The following is a 25,197-nucleotide window of genomic DNA, read 5'->3' on the forward strand; positions in this document are numbered from 1 at the left end:
TCCCTGGGTGTGGGATCAAGTCCTCCTTGTTCTTTTTGGCATTACCAGGTACCCAGCTCAAGTTTTAGCTGATAGCAGTGTTCACTAACTTTTAGTTATTTGGATTTACTTTTGGCTTAGTGAATGAGTCAAGAATAGTGTTGGGTTTCAAATCAATAGCACATAACAGCGTATAACCGTTAGTGTAAAAGAATAGAGGCTCTACATTTAATGCCTAGACTCCAGAGCAGGATTTCTCGGCAGTAGCCCTGTTGGCATTTTGGGTCTGATATTCTTTGTCATGGGGCTGTCCTGTACTTTGCAGGATGTTTAGCAGCATCTCTGGCCTCTACTCACTAGATGCCTGTAGAGCCACCCATTCTCACAACTTAAAATGTCCTTTGACATTGCCAAATATCCCCTGGGTGAAGGGAGCAAAATTGCCCCTAGATGAGAATCACTACTCTAGAACAAGACCCCAAAGGGCAGGAAGAAATTCACAGCCAAAGATCCAGAAGCTTAAACAATGAACAGAGAACTATGCAAGGAAGAGGGAAAGATGATCTTTGGATAAGAGAGAGTGATAATTATTGATTTGTTGATAAAGTCTACAATGAAAACTGAGTGCCCTAGGGGAATAATTGGGCTTTAACACTGAAATAAAAAGTTTACCACAAAGGAAACTCAGGACCTTTTAGGACACTCATGCTGCCATTAGGGGGTCAGAGTAACTGATGACTTGCAGAGGATTTAGGGGTGAGCTGCTTATAACTGTGGGATGGCAACGGAGATGAAGAATTGAGGAAGAAATGACAGGAAGGTGTAAGAACTTCAAAGTGAACAGAGAACTGTATATAGGAATCAAGAGGTGTGCAGAGTGAGGAGAGCAAGAACATTTGTTATTTTTCCTCATGCCCTTAACTCTCAGCATGGAGAGTTAAACTGTTGTTAAACTGTTTCTAGGCATGAAAACTGGGCAACGCAAAAACAGGATAGTTTCATGATCATCGGGAGTGAGATTGTTTTTCAAAGTGGCACAGCATTGTTACCTAGGAAGATGTGCAAATAGGAAGTAATCTTAATAAAATCTAGGCCCAAAGAGGATACTTTATTCCTGTCACCTGAAAATGCTCTCCTTTCTATTTTATGCTTACCTGAGGGCCTTGAGTCACTCCTGGGGTCAGAGGATTTCCAAGAACATACTTCTTAGCCCGCTCAACACTCCTTCGAACAAACTCATCATAAATGGATTCTTCCACAAAAAGCCTGGATGCAGCTATACAACACTGGCCCTGGTGGTAAAATACCCCATGGTGTGCAAATTCAACAGCATTGTCCACTGCAAAGAAGACATTCACAATAAAGAATTTTCTAAGAATTCTTTTTCTAAAAAGTTTCTAAAAATATTTTCTAAAAATTATATATTTTATATGTTTCTCAGAGGCAACATGGCAAATTATAAGTTGTATAGTCAGACATAGGTGGGCTCAATATAGTTCATCTCCAACCAGTCAGGTGGCAAATTAATCTTTCTGATACTCCATTTATGGAAAAAATAGCAACATACAGAATCTGAAAAAACAGTGGTTACTATTACAACTTTAATATGGACATCACCAAGAATGTAGATTTGATCATGAGATCAGATCTCATTGCAAATGATTCATGTAAATATTTCCAATTATATAATTAGATGACTGTGATTATTTCTTTCAGGCCCCAGGTTTTAAACAGATAATAAGAAGAGAAAACTGACATGTCTATTGAATTAAATAATTTCAAAAGATTCTTAAATACTCTACTCAATAGAAAATGTGATCTTTGTGGGAAAGAAAAACAAAATAAAACAAAAATAACTAAAAAGCAACAAAAAACACCAATACTCAGAATCACTCACCCTATGATTTTATTCTAGCAAAGACATTTTCAAAATCTATCTAAAGTATATCATCTTATTTCATATGCACCTATAAACTTATTTATTTTAGGTGATAAAAGGTGCATTAAAAGGAAGAAATAGGTTGCTTCATTAGTATACGCTAAACAAGAATAAAATTTTCTTTGCACTTTAATTTTCTAAATGCTAAAGATTCAATTCAATGTTATAGCAACTGGGTATTTATTTTGTGAACTAATTACATCTGCTTAAGTTGTAGCAGAAGCAGTTTATATACAGCCGTGGTAAAATTGGAAATTTGTCATTTTTATAGAATATTTCACAAGTTAGAGTGTTCTAAAATATTTCAATTAAGATCAAAACAGCAACATAGGCTAATTCCATGAAACATTTGTATTTACAGCCTCAAACAGATAATGCAGTTGTGAAAGAAACAGAAGAATGTTTGACCATCTATTTCTGTGAATTGACTTCTACTTAGAAAATAATTAGGAGATAATACTTGGTAATATTATCAGAATGAACCTAAAATATTATATAGCAGAGTTACATCATATTTGTAAGGTTTAATATGCATAAGCTCAACTCTACTTGCTAGGAAAAAATACTTAAATAGTAGGTATAATTTACTTCTGGTCATTTCATTCAATGAGTATATGACCCAGACTGAAGGGAGAGGGCAAATGTGAAACTGCCGTCTCCTCAGTTGTTCTCAATCTAAGTCCCATTCTGGCGTATCTCCTTAGCTCAATGAGATGCTAACAATCACAGGTATGAAATTTTAAATACACCATAGCCCTTAAATGCAAAATGTTGACATCACCTAGGGTTCAGCTGAGGAAATAGCAATCTATGCTAAACCAGGAGGAAATTGTGTCTATTACCTACGTGTTATTACTTAAGGATGATCTAAGAGATTTTCAAGAGTAATTCTGGTTTCTAATTCCTTACACTTTGATGTTAGAAGCAAATGCTTTTTTTGTGTGTGTGAAGTTCAAGTTCACTTTTGGCATTATCCGACACCAGAAATGATGGATGAAAAGTTAACAAAGTGGCTTCTACTCACAGTCAGCATCAGCCAATACAATGCAAGGGCTCTTTCCTCCTAGCTCCAGGGTCACCCTCTTCAGATTGCTTTTCCCGGCAGCTTCTTTGATAATCTTGCCAACCTGAAAGGGTACATTACAAAGGAGGAGGCTTACCTTGCTGTCATGAACACTGGTTTATTTAGCATTCTAAATTTGTGTGATGTTTTTGCCACAGTTAAATTTCATTTGGGAGAAACACCAAAGGCATTTTTTTTTTTTTTGAGATGGAGTCTCGTACTGTGGCCCAGGCTGGAGTGCGGTGGTGCGATCTCAGCTCACTGTAACCTCTGCCTCCCAGGTTCAAGCGATTCTCCCGCAAATGGTGTTTTTCAAGATTTGGCACCTTTAGATGTAAAAGGCTCCCTCATCCAAGTATACAGACATAAAAGAAATCAGAAAGATGCTGATTTTTCCTCATCAGCAAGGAAGCAGAGTTATAGAACATGATAACTGATCTTGATGGCTACACAGAAGGCTGTTTTTAATTTTAATCAATTTCATCTCTCTACAGATTGATCAGACATATCATGACCCAATTGCAACTTAGTTATTTCATTTTTTAATCCCTCTTCTGACATCCAGATAACTCTCTCCAGTCAAACTGACATATTCACTATCTCTCGAGTCTCATCCTTCTTCTCATTATTTGTCCACCCCAACTTGGACTGCCTTCAAGTTCTATTTTTCTTAGGGGTCTAGCTCATCTCTTAGCCTCTCCTTAAATCCTTCTCTAATGACACTAGGTCAGATGCTAGAAGAAATAACAGGACTATTTCTTTTCCTAGTCTCCCAAAGAACCTCATGAAAGAGCCTTCAGAGTCTGATTCAAATTATATTATTTGTATAGGAATAAATTTCCTAAATAGATTGTTAGCTCTGTGGTAGCAGTAACAACAACCTATCACTGCATACCTCTCCACGTTAGTGTCTATGACAGAAGGCTCATTTAATTGCAGATTGATTGACAGTCTCTCTATCTCATTCTTTGTCTCTGTTCCCTCCCAACACACATACCTTTGAACAGTGGAACTGGAAGAAAGAAATGGGATCCGTGCAGCTATTTCAGCTGGCTGGAATCCTACCGTCCTGGTTTCTTCTTTAGTGCTAGTTTCCTCTTTTCAGACAAAGACTTGGCTTTCAATTTTTTTTTTTTTTTCCTTTGTGGATCACTTCCCATCAAGATTATTTTCTATAGTTGTTTCTGGTTTTCCTATCTCTAAAAACTTGGCTGGTTTTACAATTATTTCTTTTTTTACTATTTGTATGGCAAATAATACAATCCACCAGCATGTTCTTTGCTTTTCTTTAAAAAAGAAAAGCAAAATTCACTATTTTGCTTCTTTTATTCTCTAGGTTTCTTTTTTTACTCCACATGTCAGATTTTAATAAAAAGTTTCTATCTCAACTGAACAAGAGAGAAATAGATGCTTAGTGAGTATATATTTAAATTTTATGTGGTTACTGAACTAACTGCTACTGTGCATTACAGAATAGGGCATTAATATGCTAATGTTTTCATCTTATTGAAGTATGTTATGTTTCTAAATCAAACTCCCAGAAGTTGATTAATAAAAAAAAATAAACTAAAAGGAGATTTGCTCTGGGGAAATCCTGTCTGAAATTTCTCTTACATGCCATTCCACGACACACTTCTTATGACCACTTTCCATTTAACTGAATTTCCATTTAAGGTGTTAAAGAGTTTTTAATTCTGAAGATAAAAAAACTTACTTGCCTGTCACCCTTTGATTTCTCCAAATTCTTTCTGTATCTTTTTTTTTTAAATTTGTTTTAGGTTTAGTTGAGAAACTTCATTAAAGTAGATAACTTTTGTCTTGGAGAAGGGAATAAAATCAGAGATATTTTTGTAAAAGCTATAGACATCAAAAGAACTAGCATGAAGAATGGTTAGAAGTATTAATGAGAAAGAAAGGCTACACTTTTCCTTAGCACAAGTTTAGATGGCAAATAAAAGGCTTGAGTTTTCCCAAAAGTCTAGCTAAAGTCAAAACAAGGAGACATTAATTTTTGTCTCATCATTTAATTCCCTTACTTGGAGAAAAGTAAACATTTATCATTTTTCTCAAATGAATATACAACGAAGAAAAGATAAGATCTATTAAGACTATGGGTAAACAGTGTATTCCATGATACTGTGGCACTGACATGTGGAGCAGAAGTAACAAATGCTCATGAAAATGGTCTAACTTATTTTGTCTTGCACAATGTGGGTAGATTTCTATTTATATGAATCTCATGGGACATTTAAATTCTTACCTTGCCAAAAGTGTTGTTAGAATGGGGGTCATTGCTACAATGAACACAAAGGATACAGTCTATTGTTTGCCTCTTTCATGACATTTATCAAGTTCCTTAGTACCTGCCAAGCAACAAATGTGAAGCTAAGAGAAAATCCAGAAAGACGTTCCAGGGAGTACGGAACTAAGTTCCAGGAGTTGCAAGTAAGATGGGATTTTCTGTGTGGCTCCTAATATCATGTTATTCACATTTAATTCTTTAACACTTATTTAGAATTTCTTACTGTGCTGGCTTCTGGAAGTAACAATGAATAAGACCGTCTTTGAGGATAACCAGCAAGAGAGAGAGAAACACATAACAAGGCAACAGGCAATGTGCTGTTATTATCATACGTGGTCGACAATGGGAGTTCATATGGGGTGTTTTAAAATTTAGGCTGCCCTGCTCCTGGGACTGTAGAGGCAAGAAGAGCCAGAGAGGGAACATGTGGGAGGCAGTTTAGAGTAGGTTTTGGCCAAGTATGAACTAAAAGCATGGGGGAATGAAAATATACATGGAATAATCAGGAAGAGATGGGGAAGAGTGGCAGAGATGGAGAAAAAGAAATACTGGGACAGGAAGCTTTTTTCTCACACTGTGTAAACTAGTGTGAGAAATTAAAAAGTATGGGAGGAAAGAGGAAATATAGACATGAATACATATATAATCACCATGGCATGTCCTGAGTGCTCAGTAGGGTGCTAAATGTTTTATACTCATTACCTCATTTACTTTTATTCTGTACAACTCAGTAAGGTTGATTTCGTCTCCATTTTATAAATGAAGAAACTCAAATTTAGCAAGGCTACTTAACTTTTTAAAGACACACTGCTAAGACAGGTAGAGTCAATTTAAACCAAGATGTTTTCTAGACTTTTAATCTCCAGGGTTTTTTCTAAGGTAGGTAAAGTGCTCCCCAATGTTACAGGGGATCATGGATGAGCAAAGAGAAACCGATGCTAAAGATGAGATCAGGAAATAGTAGCCCCTGGTCCATACGACCTGGAGAAGGAGTAGGCATAGGATCTAGATAAGAGTTCTCCAATCTTTTGGCTTCCCTTGGCCACGCTGGAAGAAGTATTGTCTTGGGCTACACATAAAATGCACTAACAGTAAAGACAGCTGATGAGCAAGAAAATAAATTGTGTTGGGCCACATTCAAAGCCGTCCCTCACTGTGGGTTGGACAGGCTTGATCTAGACCCCGATAGGTACATGAAGTCCCTATTGGGGAGGTTCTAGAATTCTAGGCTGAGGAATTTTTACTTTTATTCCTCTGGTATGATTTCAACCTGTGGTGTCACCATTTTAAAATGTATTACCATGTCTTGAACATTCCCATTTGTTTTGTCTACAATAAACCCCAAATGTGGGGTTCACTTTCCCTATCTCAATTAGGGATTCTCTCTCTCTATATATATACATGTTTCTTTTTTAAAATGATATATATATATCATTTAAAATATATATACCTCATTTTAAAAAGATCCAGAAAAATAAGGTTTGATTTTCCACCATTTCTGTTTGCTATGTAAATTTGTCTTTATATTGGAGTAAATATTAGGATTACAAAATAATCAAATTATGCTCACCACACTATCTGGGATGCCTTTTTGGTTCTCAACCTCCAGGAAGTTAAAAAAGTAACAATTCCTAAAACCTAGAGCAAGTTCTAGCACCCATTTGGACATCATTATTCCTTCCTGTGGACCTTCTTACAGCGCTTTGTACATACCTTAGTACCTTATTGCACCCTGTCTTTTCTCGTGTCAGCAGCTTTCTAAGATGGAATGAAGCTCACTCTCACTTTCTATACTCTGTATCAATGAATAACATACACTGTTTTTTGCACTGAGCATCTAATAAGGTCACATAATCTAAAAGAATGACTCAATAATTTTTTTTGGATGGTACAGTATTCTTCCACCACGTTCTTTTGCTTAGGATAGAACATCATCAACAAATGGGGATCTATTTTCCCAAACTTCACCTTCTAGTATGCTCTCCCTCCTGCCTGCCACTTCTTTTTGGTTGGGGTCTTTTTAACCTTTAGGATGGTCAAGTTTGAGCCAGAGAGGTGTAAAAGTTAGTCTAGGTTAAAGTACCACTGAGGGAAGTGGAGTTTCTGGCTCTCTTTCAGAATGTCCAGAAGAAAGATACCTCCAAATAAGGTACAAAGGGTGAGGCTCTACTGTTTAATTTTCATAATCTACAGGATAAAATAATATTCATTCATATAAATCACCATGGCCTAATTTTCTTTTCTCTATCTTCTTAATCACATGACCAGGTCTCAGCGGCCATATTTCTCATCAGAGAAAGTAATGAACATACTAAAAATAGTTTACTCTCATTCTGAGTTTTAAATAGGTATATCATGTCATTCAAACTACATCTGCTTGTATTCTATGCACACATTTGAAGACTAAAATAAAGTACAAATCATTAAAAAGAGTTTTTGTTTTAAAATTGTTGGCTCAAAAATAGTTACATAAAACATGCTTCATAGCTGGCAATGCAGACACTCTTAACTTTTGCACTGAGTAAATAATATTACCTCTGTTGATCCTGTGAAGGCAACTTTGTCTATATCCATGTGAGAAGAAATGGCTGCCCCTGCTGTAGGCCCATAACCCGGAACAATATTCACAACTCCAGGAGGAAACCCTGCCTAAAAGGTAAAAAGTTTAAAAGTTACAATATAACTAAGAATTTAATTCAAAAGAGAGGTGAGTAGGGGATTGAGATTGTCTCTTAATGCCAACCTTATAAGATGCTCTAGAAAAAAAAAATTCACTTAACTTGTTCTATTATTTCATTTCTAAGCACACATAAAAAATAACTTCAAGGGTTGCATTATTGAGGAACAATTTCTTCTCAGGGTAACTCCATACTCTATGCATCCTTGCTCCAATGATGGCTGTTTCAAATTTCATAATGCTAACTCAAAAAGATTGTGTTAAAAAAAAGTATGGCCAGGTGCAGTGGCTCACACCTGTAATCCCAGTACTTCGGGAGGCCAAGACAGCCAGATCACGAGGTCAGGAGATGGAAACCATCCTGGCCAACATGGTGAAACCCTGCTTCTACTAAAAATACAAAAATTAGCTGGGTATAGTGACACACACCTGTAATCCTAGCTACTTGGCAAGTTGAGGCAGGAGAATCGCTTGAACCCGGGAGGCTGAGATTGCAGTGAGCCAAGATCCTGCCACTGCACTCTAGCCTAGCAACAGAGCAAGACTCCATCCCAAAAAAAAAAAAAAAAAAACACAAAAAAAAAAAAAAAAAAAAAAAAAAAAAAAGTGTTTGGTAAGTTACTTATGTAGAAAGAAAGTAACACGTTTATTAAAAGCTAAAGGGATCTCACATTTTTTAGTTCCTAGCTGTTGTTGATTGTTGATGGCATAACAACTGAGTTGCAAATTCCCATTGGCCTTACTTAGCCAGTAAATTGTTAAGTAATTACTGTCATCACATTCATAATTAAACATCACAGGTTGATTTCAATCCTCATTAAAGAATTCAGGTAGAAAGCATGGGAACTGAGTTGGGCACATTACAATTGCATGTTATTTGCATCAAAATGATTCAGTTTGACATCTCTTTTCCCTGTTTTTAATTTGAATAAAGAATATTTTTAAAATATAAGTTCAGATTTTCTAACTTGAAGTTACTAGTTACTAACTTTTTTTTTTTTTAAGATTTGGTAATATGAAGAAAAAAGGACAATGAATTGTTTGCAAATAACACAATCTGGATAGTTGATGAAAATAAGTTTTACGTCCTCTTTTACTGCTTTTGAACAGTAAGATAAATGCAGAGGAAACCATAACAGAAAAGTGAATCTAAACATATCCAAACATGAGTAGATTGGAAAGTGTTTGGAAATAATGCGGCCCAATATTACAAACAAGCATATTGGCACAGAGGCCCTTTCAAACTTACATATATTAGTTTACTCAACTTTGAAGAAAACACTAGGCCATCAGCGGCAGGTACAAACCAACTTAAGTTTCAACATTTGAAAGAATGCTACATTCATTTCAACATGAATTTATGTTCATGAGAGTTGGACAAATAAGCAAAAACGTGATCCCGAGGTGACTGTTTGACACCAAGCCTTTGCGTTTGGCTTCCTGTCCACATTTGGGCAGCAACTCATTTGGGGTGACTGCCAGAAATTGCAGCCAGCGACAGTCATGCTAAATGTATTCCCACCACTGGACAGGAGCCATTTGTAAATAATGCAGTTCACAGTAGCACCAAATGAAGTCTTCCTATTATAAGTTAGGACTCTTGAGTCCTTGCGCATATTTTGATTTAGGGAGACTTACCTCTTTTATTAAAGATGCCACGTGGAGAGCAGTGAGAGGAGTTTGCTCTGCCGGTTTGACAATCACAGTGTTTCCACAGCTCAGTGCAGGCCCTATCTTCCAAATGAGCATGACCAACGGGAAATTCCACTAGAAAGCAAAATGTAACAATAGATTCTTTGTATTGTGAAAGGCACATTTGCTAATCCAACTTCCACATTATACACTCCCTATAGATGTTAAATAATAATTACAGTAGTTTTGTGAAATCATCTTGCATATTATACTTCATTGCTAAAAGCAACTAGAAAATGCTAAAATGCTCTAAATAAAGCAGATATAAGATATGAGAAGGAAGTAGGAGAGAATCCCAAAATTTAATCAAGTGCTGTTGAGTTCTTTTTCTACCAGGAAAAATAAATCACTGCATGGTTTAGCTTACTACGAAGCATATTGTAAGTTATCTGAAAATGTTAAAGAAGTATGATTACTCTCCTTCTTTGTAGGTCATTTATTGTAATTATTTACCCAATATTATTATTTAGTAGCTTTTATTTCCAGGATAAATATCTTGCTAAAGACAAACATGTCCAGGGTCCAGAGGCCAAGTACTTGGTTTCAAATCTCAGCTCAATCACTGACCAGCATGTGAACTCACACAAGTTACATGCTCTCTGTATCCTATTTCATAATCTATGAGTGCTGATAATAGTCCTCTCTATCTCAGAAGGCTCTCTTGAGGATTAATCAAGAAAGGCAGCGAGGTGCTCAATGCAGTTACTGGTCTATCATAGACACGTAGTACATATTAGCTATTATCAGTGTTCAAAATTACATCGTTTTTATAGATTTATTGGGATTTTTGAATAAGCAATTTTATTAAAATACTGATATGAATACATTTCAATCTCATTGGTGCAAATGATAAGTCATAACCATTTCTTCACTTAAGAACTTCACCACCATTTGTTTGGTTTAGCCTTTTAAATCACGGCAGTTAAAATGAAATCATTTAGATAGTCTCCTGTTTGTTGGGCTTAAAAATTTTCACAATTCTCTTAAAAAGACTACCTTATCTAAGAGAAACATGGAGATCTGAACCTCTTACTTAAAGGTAAAATATATTCCATTCCATGCAGTGCTTCAAATGCCTCTGGTATTCTTTTTTCTGTTTTGATTAACAAATGTCTTTCATGAGTTGAACACTCTGGGAGCTACTGTTCTCCATGATGAGATGTCTCAATGAGAAAGGGCACTGGAGAATAGTAGACCCTTTGACATTTCACTAAAATGCTGTCCTGCAGATGTGCAGTGGAGAGCACCTTGCCATATACATGTAAAGTATGGCTCTTATAAAGAGTACCTAATGCAAATTTTAAAAAACAACCCAGAGTAAAGGGTTAATATTTGTGGATGATGTAGTATTAAAACATTCTTAAGAGATATGCCAAGATAAAGACAGATGTTTGGACTACCTAATTCATATCCAAGAAGTTTAGTCACGGGGAGACTAAGTGCAACAAATCTTACATTTAACTCCACATTTAACAAATACATAAGCATCCATCTGTGTTAGAGAAAGCTTCATTATTAGATCGAATAAGAACTCTTTTTGAAACTGAGAATTATATAGGAGAAAAGCTTACAGGAAGGATTTGGCCACATACACCAATAGGTTCATGTCTTGTATATGTAAAAAAGTTTCCATCTGAAAAATAAAATACATACAATCATATATAAACAAATGTATTTGACATTCACAAAATGGCGGTTTAGGGCTGATGAGAGAAAAGTGTAGACGATAATTTTAAAAACACATCTCCGGTTGGGCACGTGGCTCACACCTGTAATCCCAGCACTTTGGGAGGCCGAGGTGGGTGGGTCACGAGGTCAAGAAAAGGAGACCATCCGTATCTCCAACTATTCACAAAATAAGTGAAGCCCTAACATAGTAATTTGAAATGACAGGAACCTTAAAACTGAGTAGGTGAAATCAAAGATGCAAAACAAAAAAATCTGAAAGATAATTAATTATTCCTTTCATCATCTAGGAGGTCTGATTTGAAAATCATCCTTATTCTCAGAGTTTTATAAAAAGGGGTGAGAAAGAAAGTAGGAGGTCTCTGGCTAAGAAAAGAACCACATTCAAATTTGTTTCTGGTAGGCCAAAGTTTTACCAATAAGATAATTCTTTTTAAAGGTTGTAATTTTTAGAATTAGTAAAATTAAAAAAGTAGAATTAAAAAGAAAATCTCCCTATAAGTAATAAGACTTTCCCGCTGACTTGTTGTAAAATGTGTTTTATTTGCCTACCAAACAATAAAAGCAAATTCTCTCAATACATGAAGAAAATGCCAGAAGTCAAAGGCATTTATTTTCAATCTAAATTTGACCAATTTATGTGTCCTGAAGTTTGATGTGGTCATCCTGAGAGATACATTATGCTTTATGTTCAATTCTGTTCCAGTTCCCACAGAAGCTTCCTGGCTTCGACAGGAACTCTCTTTATCAAGATCTATTTGTGTTTTAAGTAACTTCTCCCATTCTGTTCCAGAGTAAAGTAACACAATTCTAAAGTAGTCACATTTCTTAGATTATCATGGTCATTCTTTCCTCTCAACTTCCTGCTATCACTTCTGACCTCCTGGATGCTCCAATTAGATTGAAAATGCACACTGTATTTAGGAATACAGTGTCCTGGAGGGCACTGTGTTCCTAAAGTTCATATGTTTGAGTGAATTAAATTATACCCATATTGTTTCCTAAATAGGTGCATTTTCATGTTTCCCATGAAGTATTTTTTATATTTCTATTGCATTATGTGCATACCCCACTAAAATACCACATACATACACATTCACACACACAAACCCTTAACTCAGGCTACAAACACAGTCCCATCTTGCTCTAAAGATATTTGAAATGAATCAGTGTGAACTGGCTTGTTTAATTAGTATAGTCTAACTACACTCAGTCTGACCAGGCACGGATGACCATAACTGACTTATACTGGAACATGTAAAGAAGCTTAAATAATTACATTACAGAAGGGATATAAATGCCAGTATTGGAATAAAACCCAAATAAATAATTTCAGAGGCCAGCTTTAAAAAGTTTGGGCCCTTAAAGAGACAATTGCCTCAAATCAGTAATTATGCCATACGAATGTTCTTACTTTAACATTTTCTAAAATATCTATAATGTTATCTTCATGGTCATGCTGAAACAACTTTAAAAGACATTTGATGAATCTTAACAGAACTTCTAGTTTGAAAACTGTGTTGTCTCAAAAAGTCAAGAGGAAAATAATTTTGCCTTATTTGGTTAACATTTTTAAAAGGAAGAGTTTGAAATTATTCAGCTCTATAGTAAGCTCCTCACCCCTATCCCCACCATTAGTGGTTTCCCAAAGGTACTTACCAATTGGTATTGTACGGCCCTGGATCTTGTCAGCCCAGCCTGCACAGTAGCGCAATGTTTTTATGCAGCCTGCTAAATCATTCAGATATGCACTGGAATAGAGTTTTCCACCATTCATTGACTCCATTGTCTGAAAAACATGTCAAACATCAAATCTAAAATTCCAAAAAGTCTTAGATTAAAAATATGTAGTAAATATTTTGAATAATCATTTGCTAGAGAATTTTGGAAATAGAAGAAATCCTGTCATCTTGTCCAACCTCCATTTTTTAACAGTTAAAATGACTTGCTTGAGGTCAACTAGCAAGATCTGGACACAAAGCGTAGCGAGATCCTGATTTCTAAACTCAGGTGCTCTCTTAGTCTCATTTTGAATGTTCTCCTGCTAACCAACTTTCTAGGAATTGGTCACAATTTGATATATACATAGCATGTGAGAATGGTACCTAGTCTTCTAAGTCAGATCAGAATTCCAAAATTTCACTAATTTTGTAATCTATTGTGGGTGACAATTTAGTGTCAGTGACTATTAATGATGCCTCAGTATTCATTTTTAATTTTTGCATTCCCTCTGTATATAGGCAGTCTACTCACACAAACTTAAATAACACCTGGACTTTTCATCCATGAATTTCCATCAGCAGAATTTTAATTATGAAGCTACCAGCATTGCCATTATTATCATAATTGCCATTTGAATGGTCAGGCTATCAAGTTCAACATTTTCTAGTCATGTACCCTAACCATTTTAAGATGACCTATCTTCCCCTTGGCTTCTCTTAAGCAGGACCTTAAGCTTTTTGGGAGCTAATATTCTGCTGGGGCGGTTACCTGGCAGGAATGCACAGACAGGTGATAAATTGTTAAAGCTATTTGCTTCTGTACTACACTGTCTACCATGTCAAAATTTAACCAAACATGCTTTTTGTATGCCTGTACTTTTTTCCCCAAAGGATCTTATGCTGATAGGCAGTCAACAAATCAGATAAATGAGAAAAGCCAAGTTTTAGCAAATTCTGCTTTCTTCCTACAGGCCATTTTTATTCCTATAGTTTTATTGCACATAGCTGCCGGTTCTGTTTTTGCATATTTCAAATTATGTTGAATATGTGAGTAATAAATGGTCCTTGATAACCATACTTGCTATTAACCATACATGTTAATGTTGACTTTTTTTTTAAGTAGACTTCTTTGTTACTGCCACTTTCAGATTCTAAAGATGAAATTTTCTCTGAAACCTGATCTTGGTATTGGTTTATGTTAGATTGGCTTTATCATAATGCCCAACTGAGAAGAAAAAAAACAAGGAAATACCCTCCCCCAACTATATTATGCTCTGACTCATCTAACTGCTAAAATATAAACAAACAAAAAATTGTATGCACAATAAAATAATTTTAATAAACACATTAATAATTGGATTTTTTTATTCGTTGCCTTTTCACCTGTAAAAAGAACATCATTTAATTACGACCCTTGTGAACAGACACATTTCAGGAAGAAAAAAAGTAGTCATTTATTAAATATCTTAGTGGGCTAGACTAATGAGAAATACGACTTATTTTAGAGAAATATTTTGGGCACCATTAATAAACTTGAGTTTTTCCATCAAAAGAATTCAGTGGTCAAGTGTTTGAATAAACCTAATATATCATTCTAGGAGACTCAAACTTTATGTGATCTTATTAAAGCCTCTGAGAAGTTCTAAGGTAAAGAAATTTTTAAAATTTGGTTTAACTTGAGGTTTGCCAAAGTTTAGACTGTAGAATCTATTATGGGAGCAGAAATTAACATCATCCAGAATTGAAGTGCAGATTACTATTTGAGAATAAGTTTAATGTCAAAAGTCCCATATATTGGGACAAAAAATGTTTTCATTTTCTTTGTAAAGAGCATATAGTAATCCCTAAAACCAAAACAACTTGCCATTTCAAACACTGAACGCTTTGGAGAGCTCTAGCTACCCATCCAGCTTGGGTAATACTCACTGCCAGCAGCAGACGATCTCTTTCAATTAAATCAGCCAACTTGTGTAACAGTCGTCCCCTCTCGGAAGCATCCATAGTACGCCATGGAGATCCAATCTGAAAAGCCTGTCTTGCGGCCTTCACTGCCTTGTCAACATCCTCCTGTAAGTCAAAGGGAATTCAATTCAGTAAGCTAAACATATTAGGTGGCAAATTTAATGCTAATAACCCTGTAAAATAGACTGAAGAACCTCATAAACGGGCACTGTGCCTCCATTATTGCAAAGTCTAGCACATTGTGCACATTCAACTACTGTCTGTTGGCATTTTACTCCTGCTAAATCGTCTTTACTATGAAGAGCTCCACACACCTAACACATGCTGAATTTCCTAGAATATAAATATTTTATGATTTTAATAGTTGCTATCATCTGAGTGCTTGCCCCATTTGTAATGTTCTGCTGACTTTACACATATTAACTCATTTAATTCTCAATAATTTTATGGAACAAATAGGTTCCCCGTTTTACAGATGAAGAAATGAAAGCAAAAAGAAAGGGGAGCTTTGCTCAAGGTCAATAACAAAAAGTGGCGGAGCTGAGTTTTAAATGGAGCCCATCTGACTGTAGAATCCTTGCTGTTCACCACACGTTATACTTTCTTAGTGGCTAGGTTACATGAGTTCCAGGTCAAGCCTAAGAATCAGAATAGTGAATATGTTCCTTGGTCTCTGGTGACTCAACAGCCTGTCCACTTTCATGAAGAGCCTATTGAAGGGAGAATAAGAACTTTTCTTTGCTGTTGAAGAGTAAACCTTATAAACACGTGCTCATTCCTCTTGTGCAGAGGGAAAAGGGCATAGAGACAGTGGAACTAATAGAGTAGGATGTGCATGTGACAAACTCTCATTTCCCAACTGGGTATAAAGAGATCCTTTTAAATCCCTAATGAGGTAAAGAAGTCAGTTTCTTATTAATGATGCATGGCTTAAAACTACATTAATTCAAGTCAAAGTCAAAGAATAAAGCGACTGCACACTCAGCCTAGCCTCCTTGCCTTCTCTCATAGCACCTTCACTCAATTCCTTCTTTCTCTATTGTGTTTTTCTACACCAGGTATATTCTTTGGCTCTTTGGCAATCCATATCAGTTATGAATATTGCCCTGGCCACTCTATTCCCCTACAGATCCCTGTTCAGACCTCTTCTGAGTTCTTACAGAACATAGCTACTATCACTGCAAACTCCATAAAGGCATAGATGATTCTAGCGTTCTTTTGTACATACGACTGGCCACTGCATGAAATTGTATAGCTCCACAAATAGCGATGACATCACAGGTCAGTAGGTTGCAATATTTTGCAGGAGACACAATTTAAGAATTGGGGGAGAGAAAAAGTAATTATCCTAGTTTTTTTTTTTAAAGTTGTGCACAATTAAGGTAAATCCCATCTAAGGATATCTTTCCCTCAAATGGACCTCAAATTAACATGTTCCTCCTTTGGCTATATTCAATTAAGTCCAAAACTTAGAAATCTGTGAATTAAAGTACAAAAAAACTATTCTTCTAGTATTTATCATCAATTTAAGAAGCTCTGGAGAAAGGGAGATATTTTAGAAGCATAATCTGGTCTGATTAAGTAATAATATTTACTGATTACAAGCAAAGATTCTTTCACTGTAATATATCACACACTGGTATATCTTACTGTCTAACTTTTCAGAGAATGATGATATATACAATAAAATATATGTATTGCCTGCCTTTCCTGAGAAATACATATACAGTGCATATTTTGGGCATTCAGTTAATCACATTGATTGCTTAGATTTAGACATTGTTTCATGCCACATGTTCTAACTTTTTCCTAAATTTACAGAGCACTGTTTGAAAAAAGAAAAAGCAAACCACAAAAATCTGAGATTGTCAGCATGATCTGTGGATACCAGAGCTTATAAAATATATGCTGCTCTGTGTTTAAACAGATCTGTATGACACAGCTTTCATTTGGATCCTTCTGTTCAGTGTCCTGCTATTGGGCTTAGCCAAATATGGGCTATCATAGGCATCTCAGCCTCCCAAAGGGATATGGAAAACTGGCTTCAAGATAAGTAACTCTGCCATATGGAAAGCACATCCCTAAAGAATGCTGCTATAAATAAAGATGTTCTTATGGTTATATCCTTTGGATCATGCCCTTACTTTTCTCCCATTTTATATGTAATCTTGCAGAAGCAGAAATAGAGTAATCTTAGTTAATATATAGTTTGATATGAAAATGACCCAGATTTGAATTCTGATTCCTCTTCATTAGCTATATAATCCTTGAGGCATCTAACCATCTGTCCATCCAGCTAAAAATTTGATAAACATTCCACTTGGCAGCATTCTTATCATCCCTCTGCTAATGACAGCAGATTGAAGTAAAAAGATTGTTCTTTTGGAATATTCAATCATATGAAAGAGACATAGAACCAGATCACTACCCCAAAACATTATTATAAACCATGAAATATGTTATGGCATGATATCTCAAGATATAACTTTCTTTTTTTTTAAATCGGGGTATGTTGCTGGGTGTGGGGGCATGTGCCTCTCATGCCAGCTACCCAGAAGGCAGAGGTGGGAGAATCACTTGAGCCTGAGAGGTGGAGGTTGCAGTGATTTCAGACTGTACCACTGCACTTCAGCCTGAGTTATGGAGAGAATCTCTATCGATAGAGATTCACTCTGTTGTCCAGGCTGGAGTGCAGTGACACAAACATGGCTTATCAAAGCCTAGATCTCCCCATGAGACTCAGGTGATCCCCCCACCTCAACCTCTGGAGTAGCTGGGACTACAGGAGTGCATCACCATGCCCGGCTAATTGTTTATTTTTAGTAGAGACGAGGTCTTTCTATGTCTCCCAGGCTGGTCTTGAATCCCTGGGCTCAAGTAATCCTCACACCTTGACCTCCCAAAGTGCTGTGACTATAGGCATGAGCCACCATGCCGAATTTTTTTGTAGAGATGGAGTTTTGCCATGTTGCCAAAGCTGGCTGGTCTCAAACTCCTGAGTTCAAGTGACTTGCCTGCCTCTGCCTTCCAAAGTGGTGGGATTACAGGCATGCAGGGATTACGGGTGTACATCACTGCACCAAGCAAGTTCTAACATATTTTAATCCTTCCTTTCAGTTTTCATTGCTCTGAACAATTTTAGACCTTATTATTTCATGTGGTTAATACTTTCTCAAGTTCATTCTCCTCTGTCCTCAAACTACCTTGGCTACTGCCATCAGGCTAATCTGCAAATAATTTTATCTTATCACTTTGTTTTTCAAATGTTTATACCTGTTCCCTTTTTTCTACAGTCTCAAGGCCAGGGTCCTCCACCTGGTTTTCAAGGCCCAAAATTTTCAGACCAAATCTCACCTATCCAAGCTTCGTGTTTACATTTTTTCTACTCTATTTGATGCAACTCCTTCTTACCTTTGTCTCTGTAGTTCTCCTTGCCTAGAATATTCTACCAGTGTACTCCTTTACTTCCAAAATCTTATATATTCTTTAAGACCCAGCTCAAATATCAATTCTATCTAAAACATTGCCAGAGTAATCCAGCTTGATGATGAGCTACTAGTTAACAGCCTACTAATCTCCAGGCATTAAGGAAAGTCCTTTAAAGCCCCATAGATATTATTATTATTAAGTATCATGAACCTTGGTTTATAAATGAGTAGACTGTGGCTCATGGATTTGAAATCTAGCAGATAGTAGAATCAAAATTTGATCTCATATCTGACTACAAAATCTAGTTCTTATATCTCTGTAAGACTGCCCTAACGATGACCTCTTTTGCAACAAATATGTACTGCTATTTGTTTTATAAACTATAATATTTCTTACAATTCTGGGTCTATAATGGGCAGTAAATAAATTTTCAATTATTTGGTTACCTGTTCTATAAACACATCATGTTGTACTGATTTTATATAAGGGAGTGCCTTACATAATTAATTTAATTACATTGGCATTTACATAACAAATAATATTTTAATAGATTCCCTGCTATAACAAAACTTATACATTATTCAAAAACTATTAGACATAAGAGTTATTGTTTTCTTAATTCCAGGCCTATACTTTTTTGAATTTTTCTTTTAGAGCCGGAATTTCCAGGGACATGATTTTTAAATTAAACAGAAAACAATTTGGTACATTAACTCAGATTTGCACCATCACTAACACTTTTGCTTATAGCACTGAAAATGCTCCTTTTGTGAAGTGAGAGCCCAGAAGCTGAATGTAAAAAGACAGTTGAAATGATGATGAGATATCAAATGTCTCCTAAAGCATAGTTAAGGAAGGACTGAACTCTTCGATCACTCCCAGATGGTATATTTCCATATTAAATTCATTCAGAGATGGAGAAAATAGTTATCAGACCAGTTTTACTTTTACACCTGTCATAGGCACTTACTTTAATGGACATTTACTTTTATCCCTACCAATTATTTGTTAGGTCATGCCTTAGTATTAAAGCAGTTTTCAGGATTAGTCAATATAGCCTAAAAGAACCACTGAAGTGAAAAGAAAACAGTTCCCACCCACATCTGTACTTCGCTTTGTAACCTCCATTTGTTCTTGCCCTTCCTCTTTTCTTTATAATACCATTGAAAGGCGGTATATAGCCCATTGTTAGCTCCATTCTACTTATAAATTAAATCCCTAAAACCTCTTGGCTCATTATCTAAAGAGTCAGATCCAGAATACTGGGTTTACTGTGGCTATGTAATTTACTAGATTCGTACCTTTAACTAAGCAATGTCGGAGTCTACATATGTTGGCAAAATTGTGAGAACAGTAATCATTATTTTAAAAGAAGTTTTAAAATAATGCTAAAAAAGAATATGACTATAAGGGTGCTAGATGTTCAAACAGTCGTTTACCATGAACAGTTTATACCATAAACAATTTCAGTGATCAGATGTCCAGCCAACTCAGTTGGCACTGTGGCCTGATTTGAAGCTTGGGTAGATGTTAATGGGCATCCTTGATCTCTTGAGTGAGCACTAGTAATTGTCAAGAAGCACGGAGCAAATCAATGGCAAACATTTCTAAGGCTTCCAGTTTGACAATCAGCTTTCCCTTACATACTTTAGAAAGGAGGTAAATCCCACAAACTGTGCTAAGAAAAGTCCTCAGATTGCCTGACAAGGTTTCATCTGGAAATTTTGGCATAGAGATTTGTTTTTGTAATAAACTAATCCCAGTGGCAAAGGTTGATGTTCAAGGCTCCAGAACTAAAACACCAACAATATTTTTCCATTTGTTCGTTGCAAACTGTAAACAGATCTGTTTTCTCTCCTGAATGGAGAGAGAAAGTAGGTAGCTCTCAAGGGCTCACTCTGTCCTTGCCCTTTATTGCTTTTCTCATCTTGCTAGGCCTGCTAGAGCTATCAAGCAACTAGAGGAACATTTGAGGTGGTGATGTGTGCATCTCTTGAAGTCTCTGATAAAACGCATTCATTCCTCTTTGAAAGGTGAAGAATAAAGTTCTCCCTTATATCTGGGAATGGCTTAGAGGGAACAGGCTTCCCGGACACCTATAGATCTTGCCAGGGATGATCAGTATTTCTCTGCCCAAGTTTGGTTTAGTAGCATTTTAGAGAGGTGCAGAGTGATCACCACAATACAATTTTCAATCACTAACTTTTAGGTGTCAAAAATTCATGACCCCTGTTAAATGTTAACAGCTGAGAGGAGATACAACTTAACAGCTTAACACTTTAGTTTGGTGGTTCAAGATGCATTCCCCTACCTCCATCCCAACTAACATCAGCATTACCAAATAATTTATAAGAAATGAAAAATTTCAGGTCCCATTCTAAGATTATTGCAATGAAATCTAAGGGCAGGTGGGACTCAGCTATCTGTGCTTTAACAAGCCTTCATGAACATTCTGATACAGGCTAAATTTTGAGAATGTCTGCCACAGTCAATAGTCCGGTTCGTACTAAATTCCTAAGGTGAGTAATGAGCAATATATGGAAATTCAAAGCTTGATGAAAAAGAAGAATATTTTATAGGTCTATAGAATATACTATATCTATAGTATATTTTTAGGATCTAGTATAGAATACCTATAGGATATACTATATATCCAGAAACCAAGGATATAAATGAGAGATGTAGTGTTGATCTCTGCAAGAAGCATATTGTCTCAGACAAATTAACCTACAGCCGTATAACACAAAGGTTATAATACAGGCCAATACAGTGTTCTGTAACCACACAGAAGAGAGCAAGTCTACTTGAGAAGGTTAGAGAAGGTTTTAAAGAAGTACAAAACACTGGCATGACTGAAGCTTTCGGATATGCCTGGCACTGTTGAAGAGCTTTATACATTTAACTCCTCAAGCATTTTCCTATCTCTCATTTTACACAAAAAGGAATAGGATCTCAAAGAAGGTAAGAACAAACATTGAAAATCTATGCTCTTACTGTAGAGGGTGACTTGAACTAGGTCCTGAGGACTACGCTGTGAACATGTGCAAAGGCAGTGACGAGCAAGCAATGGTTGGGGAGGGATGCTGGGCATGGTCAAGTTGAAACTCTAAAGTTGATGGGGTAGCCTGGGAAGGAGTCCATAAACAAGGTTGTGTAATATTATAAAGGACCTTTGTTTGTAGACTTTCTTCCAGAGACAGTGAGAAACAGAATGGAGAATTCATGCTTTGGTGAACTCTTTGGTATAAACAGAAAATCTGAATCTGAAAGCCAATTTGTCATCATTCTATTCTGTTTCTGCTTCTCAAACTGTTGACCTCTGTGGCTGAACTCAGTACTCCTGTGCCTTATGACTTGGGTCTTGTTTTCAAATCCAAAAGGGCCCCCTCAGGTCTGTCACTATCTTGGAATAAGTTTGTCTGCATGGCCCAGTACCTTCAGATTTGTGATCTCATTTTTGTGATCTCATTTATTGGGGCTCAAGTAATAGAAAAGACTGGGCAGGAGACTGGCAGGAACGTGTGATTGCTACAATTAACTGAAATACATTGTCGTGAACAATATTATCCTTGGGTGTTGCTGACTTTAATTGCCCAGTAGTCTTTTCCTGCAGCAAAAAATAAAAAATAAAAAACTACCTCTTCACATTACAGAAATGTAAAGCTTGGTAACCCCTGGGAAACTAAAGAACAGAAACATCACTTCAAATTAGACTTAGAAACACTTATATGTTCAGATAAAAATTCCTAAGTTTTTTACTCTCCTCACCCAGGAGGAAAGTAAGAAGGTTATTTAACATTAGGCTATCTTACTTTTACAATAAGAAAGGCTATTTAATATTACCCTATCTTACTTTCATAATAATGACAAGATGAAGCAGTATCCTCCACTAGGCACAGGTTATAATGTTAGAGGGGCAGCATTTTAATGTTGATGTCATTAATTATTAGCAATGTCACCTTGAGTATATTACTCAGCCTTTCTACTCTGCCATTTCATTATTGTTTGTAAAAATGACTCAAAATTGTACCTCCCCTATAGGGTTGCTTTAAGTTTTAAATGAAGATAGCATTTAGAACTTGAGAACAATTTTCACTAAATAAACGTTCATTTTTGTTGTTGTTGCTATTATTAGCTAGAAAATAACATTTTTAATTTTTTAGTCAATTTAAGTTATTCTACAATTAATTTTTAAAGGTATTAAATAATGCAGTGATTTTTAATGAAATAACTTGGTAATATATTGTTCTAAAAGTTCTATAATAACTTTTTACTTTTATCTAGCAACATCAAAAGAACAATTTCATATGAATAAAATAATTTCTCTCCTTTTTTCTTTTTTTTTTTAGGCTGGAGTACAGTGGTATGATCTTGGCTCATTGCAACCTCCACCTCCCGGGCTAAAGTGATTCTCCTGCCTCAGCCTCCTGAGTAGCTGGGATTACAGGCATGTGCCACCATGCCTGGCTAATTTTTGTATTTTAATAGAGACAGTATTTCACCATGTTGGCCAGGCTGATCTCGAACTCCTGACCTCAAGTGAACTGACTGCCTTGGCTTCCCACAGTGCTGGGATTACAGGTGTGAGCCACAGCACCTGGCCAAGGATTTCTCTCCTTTATAACATATGATCAACCCCTTCTTATGCAGTCTGTAAAATAAATCTATATACTATTTCAATTGAAAATAAAGGAAAAATGTGAAAAAAACAATCACCATGACACCCAGAAGCACAGATTCATCATTATTACATGACTACTGAGAGAATTTTTTTTTTTTTTTTAAACAAGGACAACTTAGACAATTTCTCTAGGCTGCCCCAGAAACCATATTTTCATGACATGTCTTTTGGAACTTGCAATGGGGTTCAGGAACTCAGAATGGCAAGAAACCAAGAAACCTGGCATAAAATAAAACTAGTGTTCAGAAACTCACCTTATCTCCTTCTTCTACCTGGCAGAGTTCCTCCTCAGTTGCAGGATTAAAGACAGGAAATTTCTTGCCACTCACTGAATTATGCCATTCATTGTTTATGAAGATCTGTAGCGATAAAGAGAAAATGTGTAAAAAGGCACTTAAATATGCAGCCAGTTTTGTAAGTTTTCACGAACTTTAAAGCATTTTACAATGCCTAAAAGAAGCACATTTCTTTACCCCTCAAAACTTTCTGGCTGTTTAAGATATTTTGTGTTTACATGCATACACATGTACTAAAATGAAGTACATAATGCTTTTATGTTTAACCAAGCGATGCAGTCATTTCAACACTAGAAAATACATGCTGGAGAAAACAAACGAGAGAACAGTGATTTTACCTGAAATGGCCATGAATGTGAAGCAAAAGCAAAGGCTTTTGTGGGCTTGGTCTTTATTAACGATTGCTTCTATTTTCCACTTCAAATTCTGAATATCCTCATTTTGGGCTACAGGTAATTTGGAATCATAAGAGACTATTTTCTAATCCTTTAATGTTTTAAAGCTAAAATATATTTTTGCTCAAGAATTTTAAAAGAAGTTCACTTAGAGAAAATTAGCTAGTGACACTGTCTCACTGGCTTTTTAAAATCATAGGTTTTGTTCTCCTCAGATTACCTGGTAATTTCTTTGTCCTCAGATAAAATCAGGAACAAGATTTCTTAATGATAACTATGAGAAAGAGACATGCAGCTAAAGAAACAGTAGGAAATATGGAATTCTGTCTGTGTGTACTATAAAATAATAGAAATATTTAAAAGCATCAGTAAGTCATTTAAAACATCTCAGTTTCAACTTCCATGTCACTGAATTTGCCTTTTCTTGAGAAGCCAGCTTTGACATTTCTTATTATTTGAAATATGAAAACAATCATAAATACAGTATTAGATAGTGTATATTATAACTTCCTGTTAGACTTATGATAAGATAGACTTTATTTGATTTTGAATCAGAGGTAGCTCATACAGAGAGTAAAGGAAGGTGACATATGTGCTGGGTTGATAACATGTATCCTAATTCAGATATCCCTTCTTACTTGATATTTAAAGATAAATCATTAATAGTTGAACCCTGAGGGAGAATGTAATGAAACACTCCTCCAAGGTTTAAATTAGCTACTATGCTAAATAAAAATTACTTATTTATTAAAAATTTGCCAGTGATCACTAGCATAGCTTAAAATTCTATCAGAGTAATAATATGTATATTACTATGTATCCCTAAATGCTTGAATATAATTCATTCTATATTCTGTGATTTATTATTTAGACAAAAAATATTTCCCTGTTCTCCTATACTTCCATTGGACAATATGTCACTTTTTAATTAGTCATTTCTAAGTGGCTGCCTTCCATCAAGGACTATGTCCAGTTCTCTGGTTTATCTTCAGTGTCCAACACAATCTCAGCCCTCAAGCGATTTTTGCCTCAGTAAAAAACTCTTGAATAACTTAACTGAATCAAATATCTATAATCCATCAACTACTCATGGATAAGATCTATAATATTCTGCAAATGAATACTCTATGACACTAACTATTTTCTACAAAATGGGGAACAGGATAAGCCTCCTTGTTTTCCCATTCATGCCAATATAGTTATCTATACCAAAAAAAGAAAAAAAAAACAACAACAAAAAAACAGAATTACAGAATTATCCTGTGTAGTTAGAGGTGTTCAAAGGAATTGTAGTGCTATACTGAAACTGATGGTAAAAACACATGGGCATGGCTAAATAAAGGGGAAAGGGGCCTAAAACTGTTCAGATGAAGAG

General features: G+C 35.8%; 1 protein-coding gene across 4 annotated transcripts in view; it reads right to left on the bottom strand.

The window, feature by feature from the left end:
- The window catches only part of ALDH1A1 (aldehyde dehydrogenase 1 family member A1), a 166,631-nt gene that overhangs the window by 12,607 nt on the left and 128,827 nt on the right, over window positions 1-25,197 (bottom strand). For all 4 annotated transcript variants that reach the window (XM_037730603.1, XM_037730604.1, XM_017506398.2 and 1 more), the window contains 8 exons: window positions 23,386-23,490; window positions 14,986-15,126; window positions 12,998-13,127; window positions 11,224-11,285; window positions 9,599-9,727; window positions 7,819-7,932; window positions 2,943-3,045; window positions 1,134-1,318 (listed from right to left, as the gene is read on the bottom strand). In XM_037730603.1, coding sequence (XP_037586531.1) covers window positions 1,134-1,318; window positions 2,943-3,045; window positions 7,819-7,932; window positions 9,599-9,727; window positions 11,224-11,285; window positions 12,998-13,127; window positions 14,986-15,126; window positions 23,386-23,490 — 969 coding nt within the window. The remainder of the gene's footprint in view (window positions 1-1,133; window positions 1,319-2,942; window positions 3,046-7,818; window positions 7,933-9,598; window positions 9,728-11,223; window positions 11,286-12,997; window positions 13,128-14,985; window positions 15,127-23,385; window positions 23,491-25,197) is intronic.

Source organism: Cebus imitator, unplaced genomic scaffold (genome assembly GCF_001604975.1).
Source record: "Cebus imitator isolate Cc_AM_T3 unplaced genomic scaffold, Cebus_imitator-1.0 Scaffold355, whole genome shotgun sequence".
Classification (NCBI taxonomy): domain Eukaryota; kingdom Metazoa; phylum Chordata; class Mammalia; order Primates; family Cebidae; genus Cebus; species Cebus imitator.